The sequence below is a fragment of the Dermacentor variabilis genome, chromosome 2 (genome assembly GCF_050947875.1).
Source record: "Dermacentor variabilis isolate Ectoservices chromosome 2, ASM5094787v1, whole genome shotgun sequence".
Lineage (NCBI taxonomy): Eukaryota > Metazoa > Arthropoda > Arachnida > Ixodida > Ixodidae > Dermacentor > Dermacentor variabilis.
Window position 1 is genome coordinate 238,573,698 of NC_134569.1, and position 17,672 is coordinate 238,591,369.

Consider the following 17,672-nt stretch of genomic DNA (forward strand, 5'->3'; position numbering starts at 1 on the left):
GTTGTTTGCGGGATAGAAAATAATTATTGCCACTATACATTGTTTTATGTTTGTGTGAGCACTTATTAAATGTACTATGTAGAGACGCATTTGAGATGGTCTGCAAAAGATGCCTTGCACGTGTGTATGTGTGCAGCCTTCATCACGACATTGCTGCACAAGATTGGTGCACACGTCAACCCCATCCTGCTGATTGTGCGCATCCCCATGGGGCTGGACATCCCTCAGCTCCGGGACTCTCTGGTCAAGATCATGCGGGACTACAACCTCCAGGTACCGATTGTTCACTGATCGAGTGCAGTTGGGGATCGCATTCTCAATTGGCCATTTTTCACAACACAATGCAACCCTGTTGGAACGAAGTTGCAGTTGATGCAGATACCTTTGTTAAATTAATATTAATTGTAAGCATATAGTATTTATTACACACTGATATTGGCCCAAAAAATTTTACAGTCACTGTCCGACAATTTCAATCAGATAATTACACAGTCTACGCTCGTTACAATGGACCCACGTACAATAGACTTTTGGATATAACGGACCATATTTCAGCCTTAGTTTGTTGTACCCATCTTATTAATGCAACCAAGTTAGCTTTTAATGGACTGCGCTGTAACAGACTATAGGCTACAGTGGACGAAATTAGCGGTTTTTGTGTATACAGCCAATTTTGAAAAACATTTTTCAAAATTGGGCGTATAAAATGTACTTTTGCCGTGTTGACACGGGCTGACAACTGACCTTGCGAGTGTCAGCCGATGATCATGGCTCAATATTATTACGATATTATCGGGAGATACTCAAGAGATGAGCCACCGCGATAATGATGTTGAAGTTGGTCTGTGCCTTGGCGCGGGCGAGTGTCGGCCTGGCTGTCTGGCTCAAGAGTAAATAGCCTGTATATAGCCTCTTTTGTCTGTGTCTTTCTACACGTAACATTCTGGTGGAGGTTAGCGATCCCCGTCCTCACCACAGAACTCCGAAGTGGTCGGTACATCGAGCTTGTCACCATGCCTTCCGGTGACGAGCCCGCCTCTGCAACGGCTTTGGCTTGTGCAACTGCTCCAATCGTCACAGTTTCCCAACATTGCAACCCTGGTGTGTTCTCTGGCCTGGAGGGACAGGACGTTGACGACTGAATCAAGCTCTATGAACACGCCAGTGCTAATAACAGCTGGGACCCAACGATTATGCTCGCCCATGTCATCTTTTATCTTGGCGGCACCCCATGCATGTGGCACCAGATGCATGACGACGAGATAACCAGTTGGGACAGTTTCAAAGAAAAGCTACAAGAACTGTTAGGCAACCCCCATTGGCCGCAAGGTTGTCGCGAAAAAGGCTCTTGTGTCTCGTGCTCAGACATCTACAGAGTATATTTCATACATCCTCGACATCTTGGCTCTATGCCGCAAAGCTGACGATGCTATGTCTGAAACAGGTAAAGTGTCACATGTTCTAAAAGACATCACCAACAATGCTTTCAGTTTGCTTGTTTTCGGCAACGTCTCGACTATCGACGCCATCATAAAAGAATGCTGTCGCCTTGAACAAGCTAAGAGCCGCCGTATCACACACAACATCATGCTGCTACCCAACACTGCTGCTACCCAACACTGCTGCTACGTCGACATGTGAGGGTCGACCGCGTCAGACCACCACCTGTGACAACGTAACCCGTATTGTTCGCTGCGAGCTCGAGGCTGCCTGTTCACCAGCTTTCTCCTCGATGCCTCCCGATCCGCCAGCAACCACGATTGCGATGATTCAGGCCATAGTCAGACAGGAATTCGAGAATGTGGGTCTGAACTCCGTGTGTTCAACGTCTCACCCCAGCGTTCCCCAGTTCTGTACCGGCCCTCCTCATCCCCGGCAGTCCTTTTCTGCCACATGTCGCCACAACCTATCCGAATGGCGTACCCCTGATGACAGGCCAATCTGCTACCACTGCTGTCGCATCGGCCACATCGCTCGTCACTGCTACAACCTGTGGCCACCACTTCCTTGGACATACACCGCTGCGTGCTTGCTCAATACAGCATAAATTTACCACCTCCTACCAACCTCAAACGAACGGCCTCACTGAGCGTTTGAACCGCACCCTTACAGACATGCTATAGAAGTACGTTTCAGACAACCACCGTGACTGCCAACACACGCGCACTCGTCTACAATTTTCTCAAGACAAACAGAAGCAATGCTGCGACCTCCGTCACTGTGATGTCCATTTTGCGCCCGGCACCCTCGTGTTGCTTTGGTCACCATCGCGTAAAGTTGGCCTTTGTGAGAAACTGCTTTCTTGTTATACAGGCCCATATTGCATGCTCCGCCAAGTGACCGATGTCACCTATGAAATTTTTCTAGCCACGGCCACTACATCCTCCGCTGTGACAACCAATGACATTGCCCATGTCACCCGACTCAAGCCCTACAACTCTCCATGCACACGCCTTGGATATTTAACAGCACCATGACGGCGCTTTTGCTGCCAGGGGCGTAGTATTACGATATTATCGGGAGATACTCAAGCGACGAGCCGCCGTGATAACGACAATGAAGTTGGTCTGTGCCTTGACGTGGGCAAGTGTCAGCCTGGCTGTCTGGCTCAAGTGTAAATATTTAGCCTGTAAATAGCCTCTTTTGTCTGTGTCTTTCTACACATAACAATATCATTGCTGAATATCACGAGCGCGAGGGAGGAAGGCGTGGCAGAAATGCGCAGTCCTCTTTCGCATGCGAAGCACAGAGAGGCGAGAGAGAGGGGGGGTTCTACTCCGGTGGCTGGTGCTTACGGCATGGACGCCGTATCTTTAAAGCAATCTGCAATGTCAACAAAGTGTGCCCGCCATAACCTACCAACCCTCCCGTATCGCCCGCGAGACTCCCAATTTTTTACTGAACTTTCCAATTGTACGATCACTTATATCACCCGAAGAGTGGTCTCTGTTCGCGCAGTAATGAATTTTGCGAAACTGATACCGCGAAATCTACAGCCACATCGTAATCGTCAGCATCACCAACAACAGCCGCACCAGCACCATCGGTATCATCAACTAAGCAGCCGACTACCGTGCCTAGTAAGCCAACTAAAGCCAGAGCCAATGTAGCTCTTGCATTTCATGCATGCCTTCCTCCATGGTGCATCTTGTTGCTGCTGCTTGTGTGTGTGGCTAGGCCGTATGTGTGCGGTGCACCTTGTAAAGTTAGAATCCTCGTGTGCTTGATGCCATGGCAATATCAAAGCCCTAAAAAAAGTATTTGCAGAAGTTCTTGCGATCTTGTACTTCTGAATTTCTGTGCTTTTCAACATCAAGAAAAGGAGAACATGTTGCATTTTGTAGAACTTGTGGATGCGACGTCAGCGTGTCTCACGGGAACAAAGGCTATTTGAAACTGCATGTTTCCACAGTGAAGCATCAAATTTATGTTTGCACCGCTGAGCAGCAAGACAACATAGTGGACTTTCTCCGGAACAACTGCGACGACAGTGTCATAATTGTGAAGTGCCTGTCTACGGAATTCCTCGTCGAACACAACCTACCCCTTAGTGTCAGCGACCACATTGGGCCTCTTCTACGGAAAATGTTTCCGAAATGCGACGAGGCTAAGTGTTATGGATGTGGACGCAACTCTGAAATACAACTCTGGAACACAAGTCTGAAGAATGTGAAGGTGGCCAACCTGAAATTTATTTCACAGGCATCGCTTTCGAGTCTTCGTTTCTTTATTCAGAGTTTCCCTCAGTTGCTGCCCCGAGATTCCAACGAATCTGCTGAAGATGCTTTAGCTGCTCTCGAAGCTGAGTTTGCCACACTACAGGTGTATAGTTTTCCAGAGGACATTCTGAATGAAGAAAGGTGGGACGTGCAGTGGTTTATGGTTGGGAAAATGAAAAACGGTGATGGAAAGCATGTTTCGCCGAGTTGCTAAAGTGATGCTGGATTTACTCATGATACCGCATAGCGATGCAGAGTGTGAGAGGATTTTTAGCACGACGCGAGAAACTAGGATTGAATTCCGCTCATCAATGTGCAGCACAACCCTCCAACACCTGCTGATAATGAAGGGCCGTCAGTCTGGACCATGTTTTGAGCAAAGCTACTCCGACAAATTTTGGAAGTAAGCAAAGTCTGCTGCTGCGAGGTCCCTGCAAAAGGACTCAACGAACACTGCCTGAAAGTTTAAAAGAAACACCCCCCACCCACCCCCCTGGTCCCACCAGAAGTTTAAACAGTGAATGCACCCCCCTCCCCCCTGCGCAAATAGAGAGTCTCCCTATTTTTGATCTCGCCAGGTTGGCAGGTATGCCGGTGCCGGTAGCTTCGTATGTGCTGTGCTTTTGACGTTTAGTTTGTATTGAAGCGAGAGACAGCACGAAGGTCAATTCACTCGCTGCTGCCGCCGCACTTGTCTTGCTTAATTTACTGTCGCAATCCATGCTGTGCCTTTCAGGTGAAACTGCGACTTTTTCGTTTGATTTTTTTACTTTGAAAGTTCGTTACTCACGCTTTGCAATAAAGTTGTCAGACGTTGCAACGAAAGTTTCGGAAGAGAGGCGTTTCGGATATTACGGACTTTGGATACAACAGACCTTTTTATGTTGAATTATGAGAGTCCATTGCAACGAGAGTCGACTGTAATAAATACTTTGGTATATCCATCTTCATTTGTTGATGTCACAGCTTTTCTTCTGATGTTTATGTCATTATATGTAGTTGCAGAATTTAAATATAACACTGATGACGGGTTTCATTACTTATGAGTTTCATAATTTCTCCCTCTGTAGGTCTCCATTGGCTCTAAAAGTAGTTTACATTATTGGTAAAATACAGTGTCGCTGTATTGATCGAGTCTCATTGTTTATCCATCTTCATTGTATCTCAACAGATGGGCTTTAAGGTGAAGGCTTTTTTCAGGCAGCAAGTCCATGCCACAGCCCAGTTCTCTTAGCTGTGGCAAAACCAAAACTTTCTGAGATTGAAAATGGGAAGGTGGTATAGGGAGGCTGCATGGAAGGCGCTGAAAGTTTTGAGTATTCTCCAGCGCGTGTCGTGGCGTGCCGGTGGAGGAAAGATAATACTTTGAATGCAAGCCGAGCGACAATTTCAGTTTCATGCCCTGTACCAGACAAATGATTGGGCACAATATATAAAGGTTGTCTTCTTAGTTAGAACATCGTTTAATTTGAATAAATTTCCAGTCACCTTAGAGTCCGAATTAACGACATTCTGCCCTACTACAACTGACATTGCCACCCATACTTCAATAACGTGCACTCTATATCTGCTGCAGGGAATGAGGTGATGGGTTCGATTCCCTGCCACAGCGGCCACATTCTAATGGTTGTGAATTGCGAAAATGCTGGTGCACTTGTACTAGTTTTGAGCACTTGAGGCTCTTTAACGTGCACCTAAATCAAGGTACACGAGCTATTTAGGTGCACATTAGAAAACTGTGGGTGGTCAAAACTTACCTGGAGCCCTTCAATATGTGTCCCTCATAACCCACTGTGCAGTTTCGATATGTTAGGTCCCACAGTTCAAACTTTACCTGCTAAGATGCAGCACGTGCCCTGTTTCATTCATAATAAACCAAAAGTGCACATCATCTGCAGCAACATTCTTTTTCTTTATTAATGTGGATTTTCTCTGTAAATAGAACAGCACAACCAGGAAAGCAAGAGTGCTCCACATTCAGTCTTTTATGAAGCATACGTTTCAATGTTCTAGGACAGACTGCTCAAACCATTGAATTTATTTTTTCAGCAAAAGCTTTTCAGTCCATCATTACTATGTGTGGTTGTGCTTCCCTGCTATTTCGGGTGGAGCAGGTAGGTATTGGCTCGAGACAGGGCATTCAGGTAAATGCACCATGGAGTATCACCTCCGTGTAAAATTTTAGCGAAAATGAGTGCGTTGTTTAAATTAATGGGCATTTATACTGGCACAGCATTTAGTAATAGGCTACTTATATGGCATTTGCAGCTAAACTGTTCTTCCAGATCCACTGCCATGGCCATGGGCACTCCCAAGGCTAACACTCCCATGCCTAATCTCATACACATATACAAATTCCCTAGAAAGTGGACGAGACAATGGCTGCCACTGTAGCTTAATTGGTAAAGCACCGTACGCGTAATGAGACTCCATTTTGCGGCAGGTTATCTTTTCGTTCACTTTCATTTTCCTTACTATTTCTACATTTTAATCAAACATAACATAATTTCCCCTGTGCTTTCCCTGGCTTCATTGTCTGATGGCGTTGTGTGATTGTAACTAACCTGTAGCGTTCCTTTTAATATGTTTTTTTTTTCTGTACGGCTGCACCACCAGCTTTCTGTCCATTCTTTGCCAGCCTCGAGCACAGAACTCTTCATAGTCTTCCGATAACTGAACTTCCTTTTGTTGCGCCATGATCTTTCTTGGAGTCGTATTTTTTCTACAATTCATGAAAAGAGAAAAAAAAAAGAACATGTAGCTTTGGAAAGTTGTTCAGCTAGTTAGTGTGAACCGGCATAGATGCCTGATGATCTGCAGACAAATTGATTCTCAAAAACAAAGCTACACATGTAGTGGCGATGTTAATTTACTGTTCGGGGCAGTGTCTGTCACAGTCTAGGGCTTAGGGGGCCAGGAGCTCCTTTTGTATGAGTGTTGGAGTTTTTGTAGACGCATGAGGCTGTGGTCAAGAACATGGTGGCAAAAGAAACTGATGACGAAAAAAGGCCCACTTTCAGCAATTTCTTAAACAAAGGATTCTGGGTGTGGAGTACACGGACATGCATTTTTATTTAAATACAGTCGACGACTGATTTTTCGGACGCCTAATTTTTCGGACTTGCTTGATCTTTCAGACTTCTTCCCGGCCCCGGGACATACCTCATAAAGTCAATGTATTACATGGCTCAAAATTTCGGACACTCGAGGGAGGGCTGTTCGATTTTTCGGACTTTCCAAGCGTCAGCCGAACCAACTGCCGCACATCTTGAGCTGTGTCGCCGCCATCTCGTTTGTTTACATTTTCCTCTTGTAGCCTCAAAGCCAGTGCCAGTTTTGCATGGCAGTTCCTCAGCTACTCGGACGTTGGATTGAGGCTATATGCTAGCAGCTTCTGCTTCTGCAACAGTGTAACTGCCATAACGCAATGCTTTTTTTTTTCCTTTCTTCCTTCGACTGCCTGTTTGTGTTTGCCGTGCATTAATAAGCTTAGCGAGTACTGTCGCTACTGTGGCTTGCATTTGAGTGAATCAGCTTCAGTGCTTCAAGACGTTCTTTCCGGAAGTTTTATTTTTGCGTGCAACGTGGCAGCGAGGAGGCACTCAGCGAAGTCTTCGACAACTGCGCTGCACACGGGCACATAAACAACTTGAAGTCTGTGAGAGTCGAGTTCTTGCCACCAAACACGACAAGTATCCTACAACCGATGGACCAAGGCGTGATACGCAACCTGAAGGTGAACTATCGGTCACGCTTGCTTGCGTGTGGTGTTGTGCCTCGACAGTGGAAAAGCCTACTCTGTCGACTTGCTTGGAGCACTTAGCATGCTCGCTGATGCATGGAAGTCGGTGGGATCCACAACGCCGCGCAACTGCTTCCGCCATGCAGGATTTGTGTTGAATGGCAACTCAGCTGTCTGGCACTGAGCACCTCATCGACGACCCTTGTACTGCAGGCGTCGAAATTCCCTCGACCGCCTCGTTTTTGGAGTTCACGGACGTGAACAGCAAGTTGGATCTGTGCGCCGGGCTCACGGATGAAGAAATCATTTGCCAAGTGCTTGCAGAGTCCGAGAGCGACGACGGCTCGCCTGCAGCAGCGCAGCCGATGCAAGCTGAGCTGATGCAAGCGGTCGCAACTCTTTCGTCGGCTTACGGCGACACGACAGCTCTCGCTGAAATTCAGGCGGACCTGCTTGCACGGAAGCAAAGCATAGTTCAGAAGACCATTAATCACTCATTCCAGCCTCTAACTGAATAGTAAGCAGTAAATTGAGTTTTTTGGGGGCACATTTGTTTTTTCGGACTGCCTGATTTTTCGGAAATTTTCGCGGTCTCTTGAGGGTCCGAAAAATCGGTCGTCGACTGTATCTTTAGGTGAACTTTTTGCACTTGCCACTCCTTTGCTTTTACTTCAATTTCACGACAAATTTTTGTTGGCGTGCATTCAGTAAAACATGTGGCTTTCTTGCTTGCTTGTTTCATACGGTTCAAGTGAAAAACCATTCTTCGTGCGGTTTAAGTGACAGACCAAGACCATCGTTATATACACACCTTGCCAATAGTGGTGGTGGTGGGAATATTGACCTCTGGGCATGCTTTCCACTCGTAGAAGCGAGCTGCTACTGCAGAGACATGGACTGGCTTCGCTGTTTATTGGCGAAGTAGAAGTCTGAACAAACCATTCAGACAATGCTGGCTCGTGTTTATCTAACAGTGCAGAATAACTCCATTCTTGCTGCAGAACTAGTGCAACAACAAACTATCACTAAGCACAGAACTTAATTTTGAAGGGGTTAGAATAAAAATGCAGGCCACTGTTTCCCTGTGAAGCTGTGGCAAAAAAGAAATTCACGTTTCTTGTCCGATCTTTTTTTTTTTTCTTCTTTGTCTCTCATTTCTTGTACAAAGAAATCTAGATTTGACTTGGGCCATTTGGTGTGCGGGTTTTCAGGGTGTGTGAAACTGGGCAAGCGGTAATCGAGTGAGTGTATATGCTTCAGATCTCCCTGCGTGAAGGCTGCAAGAAGATCCTGGTGTCGGATTGCATCGGCCTGCTGCAGAAGCTGCACCGGCAGCAGAGCCGTGGCATTGCCGTTGCCTGTGAGTGGCTGCGCTGACAGCTTGAATGTTTTTACAGCATTGTGATGCTGCTCAGGCAGACATGCTGTGCAGAAAGGTGGATGAATAGGAAAAAAATTGCTTACCGGGTGGTTGTGTCGACGTAGTGAAGCAACACTTGGGTGACAGCAGTAGCAGCGAGCACGGTCAACAGTAATCAAGTTCAGTTCTACTTTTCGAGCATGTCCAACATTCCAGAGCAATTGGCGCTGCTTGCATTGGTTTAAGATTTTACTACGCTATGCACATACAATCCGATCAGATATACCTGCGACATAGGCTTGTGCGAATGTTAACTTTTTGGTTCGAAGCGAAGTCATAGTGAACAGTAATTAGTGTCGAATAATTCTAAAGCGAATAGCTTGAATAGTTGTGGGATTTGTCGACAAGTTGCCAACAGATAAGAGCAGTGAGTATATCACACACTGACATTCAAGCCTGCAAAGTATTGCACACAATGAAAACGGCTGAAAAATCAAGTAAAACCCTGCACATATTTGTTCTCGGAACGGCCGTTCTCCTGGCATGCAAAGATGTGTCCGCTGCCTGCAGCACACAAACTGCCACCAGCAAAATGAACTTCTTGGGGGGAACTCCCATGGAATGCAGAATGTTCAAAACCACTTCTTGAAGTGCACCATGCTTCAAAAAAATAAGAGAGAGAGATAGAGAGAGAGAAGAAAAAGTAATGGGTTGGGACGTAAATGTCCCATGGACCCTTGACTCTAATATTAAAGGTGGCAGTGTAGGAATGTCATTTGCAGAACCTGATCAAGGCAGTGGGAGAGAGCTTCTGTGCAGTGAGGACAACTGACCTTCTGATGCAGTTGGCTCACAACATTTCATTTGATTCTATGTCTGCTATTACTTGAGCCCTTTGGAAATTAACATTCTAAAACACTTCCTGAATGGTGCTTTGCAAAATATCCCATCTGTAGCCAAAATTTCCAAAGGGGCCTATTGAGGGCGCCCTTAAAGTGGACTGTGCTCTATACAGGAAAGTTGTGCTTGCATTAATTAGCTATTGGCAAATGCAGCAGAACCTTGTTCATATGTTTAGAAAAAAAAAGACAGAGAAAACATACTAATTGGGAAAGCATACAATCTGAAGTAACTAAAAAAATCTGGCAGACTCAACTATTGTTCACATCTACATGAAGCGAAGTGTCCTGCAGATCATTGCTGCACGAGACACCGACACGGGTCGAGCTGGCGGTGCTGCAGTGGCTCAAGATGCATTTTGTTGTTTTCCTATTACGTGGTGTTTTTAGAGGGTGACAGGTAACCGAAACTGAATCGAGTTGGTGTGTAACGCCAGATGCCATCGAAGCGAAACGTGATGCCCACATTGCGTCACCTACAGCAGGGAACGGTGGCACATTTGGATTCTCGCCTGCTAAAAGTGTGCAGTACGATATACCAATGGCACTATGCACCACATGCTGTAAAATTGATAGCTGAAGATGTTTATTGCAGTAACTTTGGCGGCAATAGCTGTGAATGCGGCATGCAGTGACCCAGGCAGAGATTTGCTAATAATGGAATAAGAAACTGTGCACAGCGTTGTTTTCTCATGAGAGGGGCAGCTATTTACTGTTCTCGAGCGCGTGCGCCTCATGCCTTTTCTTGTGCACATGGGAACTAGCAGCTGGAAAACGTATACGATCACAGTCTGCAGCAGGGAATGGTGGCGGATTTTGATTATCGCCTCATAAAAGCGTGCGCTACACTTCCGATGGCACCATGCTCTGTGAAACCAATATGCAATGATGCTTATAGCAGTAGGATTGCCGGTGATAGTTGTGAATGGCGCCTGTGATGACCCCGGAGAAGATTTGCTGGTGCCGAAATGAGAAACCTAAATACCGGAAATGCCGGAGTGTGCGCTGGCATTTTCACATGAGACAGGCGGACGACTACTGCAGTGAAGATGCAGCTATATACCATTCTGGATTGTGCGCGACTCACGCATTTTCTTGTTTACATGGGATCTAGTGGCCGGAAAATGTATCATACGATCGCGGTTTGGCACGTACTGAACGCTGGTGCCTTTCTGGGTACATATAAACCGATAAAGATGAAGCGCATTGGGTCATTTTTTGTGTTCTTGATTGCGAACATTGGCGCCAGGAAAATGTACGTAACAGAAACATATCTAGAAGGTTCTACCGTACTGATTGCCATTTTTACTACAAGGGTTCATTTAATACACGAAATGACTGTTTAGCTACTTCAGGCTGCTGCTGTTCTATGCTGGTTTTAGCCATGTTTTACACTTGTTACTAGCCAGCTGTGAACAAAGTGCCTGATTTCTTTCCTTCCAGACGACCAGCTGTGCCATGCTTGCAATCGCCGGATACTCTCCAAAGGCAAGCACTTATCTGAGCTTGCTTTATTTTTAAGTGTTTTTCTTTTAGGCCTCTGTAGGCTTCCCCTGTGTACAGTCCCAGCGGAAAAGGATTGGCACAAGTGACGGGTAGCCAGGCTAGCAAAATCGTGACATGTGGCGCTGTTGTTCCCGAGTTTTCCAAAGCAGGGGTGACCGGCAGAGACCGACCCACCTGAAAGCCTGCATTTCAAAAGCTGTCATATGGCTCTCTTTTCAGCCAAGCTATGTGCGAATGAACCCGCTGTGGTTGCCCAGTGGCTATGGTGTTGGGCAGCTGTGCACGAAGTAGCAGGATCGAATCCCGGCCATGGCAGCCGCATTTCGATGGGGGCGAAATGCGAAAACACCCGTGTACTTAGATTTAGGTGCACGTTAAAGAACCCCAGGTGGTTGAAATTTCCGGAGTCCCCCACTACGGCGTGCCTCATAATCAGAAAGTGGTTTTGGCATGTAAAACCCCATAATTTTTTTTTTTTATGTGCGAATGAGGCTGCACACGTGAGCCCATCTACTTATTTTTCATGTGTGGCCGCTATCAGTGATGGTATTTTCTTTAACACAGCCTCATTGGTGCATAGCTTGGATGAAAAGTGAGGCATATGATAGATTTCGAAATGCAGGCTTTCAGATGGGTCGGCTTCTGCCGGCCACCTCTGCTTCGGAAAACAGAGTGTGCCTGGCATTCTCGCTGTCAGTGTGCTCGGGAACTTGGAGTGATAAATTTTCGTGACCGAATTTCCTGCATAACTTCTATAGCGGTGCACCTGATGTCTGCAATGGAGTATAAGTAACTCCAACCTTTAAGAGGTTGGAGTTTAAGGGCCCAACTCCGACGCGGCCTATTCAAATACATGTAAAAACGCAAAAACGTTTTTCTGAGGTAACCCCTGGACCGATTTTAATGAAATTTCTTGCATTTGAGAGGGCAAGTGAAATTCTAGTGACTGTTGGTCGCGGAATTTCTATTTAGGTGCTGAATTTGGTTAAAAAGATTTTCAAAAATTTGAAAGTTTGAAAAAAATAGAAGCACGAAGTTTACAAATTCATAACTCTGCATCAAGAGCAGATATCGCGGTTCTGTAAACGAGATCCATCAGATCATTGAAAGCGGACAAATTCGATACGTCATTTTACATCTTACGTGGATTTGTTACGTTGTTTACATTGGGTTCTGCAAAACCTATATTTCAATTTTACTGTATTTTTTGACATTCATGTGTAACGTATCAATTTTGTCCGCTTTAGATGTATTATTAGGTGCAGTTCACGGAATTGTATTATCAATTTTCTTTGCTGAGTTACAGAGTTGTAAACTTGATAGTTTCGTTTTTTGAAAATTTTAGATTTTTGCCAATTTTTAATAAAATATTGACGACCTAAATAAAAAATCCGAAACCAACAGTCACTAGATTTTAAGTTTTTCTTTTAAATGCAACAAATTTCGTCAAATTTGGTGCAGTGGTTGCAGAGAAAAACGAATTCTGCTTTTACATGTATTTAGATAGGAGCACCCGAGCTAAAGCTTCCTCTTAAAGCGTACCTCCGTTCCCGGATTCATAGCTCACACCAGTTTTGCTTCCGCAGTGTCCTCGTGGGGGCATTCTGCTTCTTGAATTTCTCACTGCCGTTGCACGCTCGTACCTTTACGTAGCAGTAACTGACAACACATGTCATTGCTTCCACTCAGGAACAAGAAGCTGAGATGCTGCAGGTTCCACTTGACGCCATAAGCTGAAAGGATGAGTGAGAGAGGAGTGCGGAGAAGGATAGTTTGGGCAATACCTAACCTTGGCAATGGAAGCGTGTATGGATGGGTTTTAGTAGGCATGACACGAACCTCATCTTTCAACTCAAAGGTGGATTAAATATACAGGGTCACAGAAGAAGCCGGAAACAAGATCAGAGTGAAAAGTGTGGTGACAAAAATCGACAATCACCTGGGGTGAGGTTTAGTTACTTGTTTTCTGTAAAACGAAACTCCTGCTTAGTTAGAATAATACATGCCTGGCTCACACGAGGGTGCACATGCTTTTCAGTACAGGATGCTTTGGCAATTTGACAATTGCACTGATAAAGTGCCTCATAAGAATTGATGTGTTAGTGGAATATGGAAAGCAGCTGCGGGACCAATTTGATAAGTGAGAGTTGGATGTATCTTTTAGCAAACTGAAATGTTCCCTCAAGCAAACATTGACACACACTGGCAAGCTTTTCCAATGTAAGCTTTGTCGCAAAATAGCAGGGCCTTGTAAACAACACGTTTGCAATATGCATGTAGAGCTGGTGCTGTAGTTAACCGTACACGTGAAACAGCGGTCATGCCATCCCTACTTTTCCTTGTCACCATCGCTCTAGCATTGTAAATCTATAATATGTGTCAATCTGTCTATGTGTGTTAACTGCTATATTAAAGCAGAATACAGTCAGCTTCCGTTATTTCAACCCTCACGGGACCGACAAAATTGATTGAATTATCCGGCGGGTCGAATTTAACAAAATGCAGAAAAAGCGCCAAAACACGCTAGTGATTCATTTGGCAGCATTTGCTTGATTCTAATACAGTCGCCGACTGTTTATTCGGACCTCACGGGGACTGCGGAAACGTCCCAATAAACAGGTGTCCGAAAAAGCAGATTAAGAAAAAAAAATGAAATCCTTTATTTCCACGCACTTATTCGGGCTCGGCAGTAGGCTTGAAAAAATCGTGAATGCGCCGTTGCACGCTGTTCCGTTTACGCGCAATCAGATAAGCCTGAATCTCGGAGAGGGTCGTACGGCGGCTGAAAGCACAGTCACTGGGCTTCTTCGATTTTCCACTTCTGGCTACCCGCGGGCTGCCAGAGCCAGCCAGAGCGTCTTTGTTTTTCTCGGGTTGCTCCGCCCACCGCGCTACGCACTTCCGACGGGCGTTCATTTTGCTCGCGCTGGACGGTTCTGGCTACCCGCGGGCTGCCAGAACCTGCCAGGACGATTTTGGTCTGGCTGCTCTCTGGAAGTTCTGTGGCTAGCAGACGACTAAAAGAGGCGATGGGCGCTCACCGCCATCTTTATGGGGACTTCACGGATTGCAACGCGGGTGCTTGAGGACTTAAATTTACATCGCTCAGCCAACTGTCTACGGTCATCTTCGGATTTCCTTATTTCTAGCATTATCTTTTTAGGTGCTAACGCACCGTTCCGCATCGCGAAGCGGTGTGATACGAGCCGTGGTGAACCGTTTGAAGCTTTTGTGTGCGTGTCCCCAGCTGATTGCATCTTCGCGGCGGTGAACAGCGCGTCGCGCTCTCATGCGTGCATGTTATCTGCATCGTGTTCCATGCAAGTTGTAGACGCTCATTCACACATTGCGGTACATTTTGGGTTCGTCTTTCTCTGGTGGCGTTCCTTTTCACATATCTCGCGTATGTATATCTGCTTTCTCTGCAGTTAGCGAAGGCTTTGCAGCTAGCCCGCGTTCGCTCCGTCTTTCCGTCAGATGCTGTGGCAGCTCGAAACCGATATGTGTTCGAACTGCAGGCCGTTCATCTAAAAATACACTGATTGCATTCGGTACATTTAGACACACGTACATTGGCTTATTGCTCTCATGAGTGCGACCAATGTTGTTTTTCGTGTGAAACGTTTCGCTCGTCACAGGCGACGTGCATTTTCATGCGCCAGCCGCGTCCCCAGCTCCTTAAATGAGAAGCACCATCAGCCACAACAAACTTTATGAAATCGAAGCCCAAGCAGGTCGGCGCGAAATTTTATGCGTATGAGCTAGACGTACCTGATAACCTGCTTTTTCATGTCTTGTGATGACACAACGCCAACTCATCAATGTCGCCGGTGGTCGACGTGATCGCTGCGAGCAGGGATCCTCCAGCTATCGCTTTCGAGTATACAATCACGATTTCGCGTCTTGTCATTTGCCGCGTCGGAGGCCATCTGTCGCGGCCATCTGTCGCGCTGCGCAAGCGAGGTTGGCCGAGTACGCGTCCTGCGCCGAGTCGCGCGAAAGTGATCGTATCCCTGAATGCAACAATATATTTTCAAGCTGGCAACGCATAAATGGGCCGACTACGCCGAGCGCGCGCCGGCCTCGATAGGCGCTGCCATGCTGGTAGCATGTTTACATTTGGCCAGCTGTACCGGCATTTAATTTTCCAAACTTCGGGCAGGTTCAGGTTGTCTTGGGATCCTAGCCCATGTGACTTCCTGTCAGAACCGGAACTGACAGGAAGTCACATGGCTGCCATCTGGCAGCCCGCTGGCAGCCAGATGGCAGCCCGCTGGCTGCCATCTGGCTGCCAGCGGGCTGCCAGAACTCCAAAAATCGAAGAGGCCCACTGCTTATGCACGGCTGTGGTCATGCCGCATGCGACGGCAGTGTAGCACATGGTGCGTCATCTTCCCACTTAGAGTCATCGTCCGGCGGTGCAGCAGAAACCTGACGAATGATCTCGCTGTCGTCGAGTTCTGCGCATGTACAGCAGTGTCAGCACCTGTGAAACTGTCAAATGACATGGTGTCCAGAATTGCAATGCAACCACTGCGCAGGTCTTGGTGGAACATTTTCCACGTCAATAGGGAGCACATCGGAAGGCGACAAATCTTAGGCCTCCCGGCACCCGCTTGCCAGCATTCCCCAGCGCACTCTGCGCGGGCACTGTCGGTGCCATTAGACACTTGACGTGATGTTTCCGTTGCCGCGTTGGATCACCGGAACCTCGACATAGCACACAAAACAAACACCACCATGCCGACACCTGTCGCACAAACGAAAAACGTGGCCTACTCGCAGCGTCGTGTGCGAAGAAACAAATCGGCTGCTGGCTTGTCTTGACATGGCTTACTAAGCTGAAACCGGAACTGCTGTAGAGCCACTCTATCGAACCAGGCAGAAACGATGATGATGAGCGGGAATTTGCAGTAGCGCCACTTCGGGGGGCGGCAAGAAAGCACCGTTCAAAACAAAAATGGCGTTCATCAAATCGAACCATGCACCGGGCAGTGTCGGTGCATGGTGCTCTCGATTGAGTTGGCTCAAGGAGTGTCCGAAAAATCAGACGAGAGGTTGCAAGGTGTCCGAACTTTCGGCAGTCGTTATACATTATGGTCTATGGGGAGAATGGCAGTGCCACGAAGCTGACCGAATAATCGAGCACGTCCGAATTTTCGGAGTCCGGAAAATCAGTAAGCGACTGTATACCCCTGAATCAAATGCACACCCACTTTTTTTGTGTCCTAAGTAGAAAACCAACATAGAGATGACGTTAAAACTCCGAAACAAAGTACAAAGCTAAAGTGCACACTATGTTTTAGTAAGGAAAAAAAATGGGCAAGGGTCTAATATGGGTTGCACCATGGCAGCTAGTTTTTAAAGTCAGCTTCGCCGTACAGTTATTTTTAACGTCAGCGTCACCGCAATACATCTGGTTTATTCGGTAACGCTGTCAAGGCGGTTTTAGTTTCGTGTCCGATTGCACCGCACAAGCAATTTCCAGCCCAATTTCCTTGAATAAAAAGAAGGCACACATTAAAATCGGGTAAATACAATAATCAGACATTGTGAGATACGGTTCTTGCTTGAAAATTTTTCTAGGGCAGGCTGAAAATAGGCTTTTTCAAAGGGAGATATGATGTGTCTTCAACCCGTTCACTGTCCCCAAGCTCCACTGAGACTGACGCTGCCACTAAAGGGGTCACCATTGGGTTCAAGCACATCTGTGCTGACTCGTCATGTTCGAATTATACGGCAGAGGCCAATATTAGGATCGAAATAACAAAAGCTTGGGCACACAGACAAGCATGGCACACACACAAGCATGGGCGCTGGCTCGGACCTTCAGGAATGATCGAATTAACCGGATTTGAATTAACAGAAGTCTACTGTACAGTAGTAAGACTTCCCATAGTTTAGCTTCCATGCTGATTGAAGTGGCTGGTTTGTGCAGTACCATGCAGTGTTCACCTATGATTATGACTGAACTTGCTTACTCTTTGTTTATTTATTCTTGCCAGAGTTGTGAAGGTGGTAATGTAATTAACTTAAGTTCTGTACCCTTGCAGAAATGTTCTTGTTTTTGTCTATCTCTCTCTCTCTCACTGTGTCTGTGTGTGTGTGTGTGTGTGCGTGCGTGCGTGCGTGCGTGCGTGCGTGCGTGCGTGCGTGCGTGCGTGCGTGCGTGCGTGCGTGCGTGTGTGTGTGTGTGTGTTCATGAGGGAGATCAGATTGCCACAGCACTGTATAGTTCCAGTTTCTCAGTACCATTAATGTCTTCATTTGCTCCTTGAGATTTTTGCCAGAGGAGTCAAAACATCAGTCTTCTGTGGTTTGTGCAGATGTTCGTCACCTGGAGGATGTGGTAGTGTTCTTCTGCAAGCATGCCTTCCACAGCAACTGCCTTCCCAGTCTACCAGTGAGTGTCATTGCTGCTTGGCTTGACTTAGTGTGGCAACTCA

General features: G+C 46.5%; 1 protein-coding gene across 1 annotated transcript in view; it reads left to right on the forward strand.

Annotated features, from left to right (window-relative positions):
• lt (vacuolar protein sorting-associated protein light) overlaps window positions 1-17,672 on the forward strand; it is a 214,925-nt gene that overhangs the window by 163,238 nt on the left and 34,015 nt on the right. The window contains exons 19-22 of the mRNA XM_075682740.1: window positions 137-273; window positions 8,722-8,821; window positions 11,164-11,208; window positions 17,553-17,629. Coding sequence (XP_075538855.1) covers window positions 137-273; window positions 8,722-8,821; window positions 11,164-11,208; window positions 17,553-17,629 — 359 coding nt within the window. The remainder of the gene's footprint in view (window positions 1-136; window positions 274-8,721; window positions 8,822-11,163; window positions 11,209-17,552; window positions 17,630-17,672) is intronic.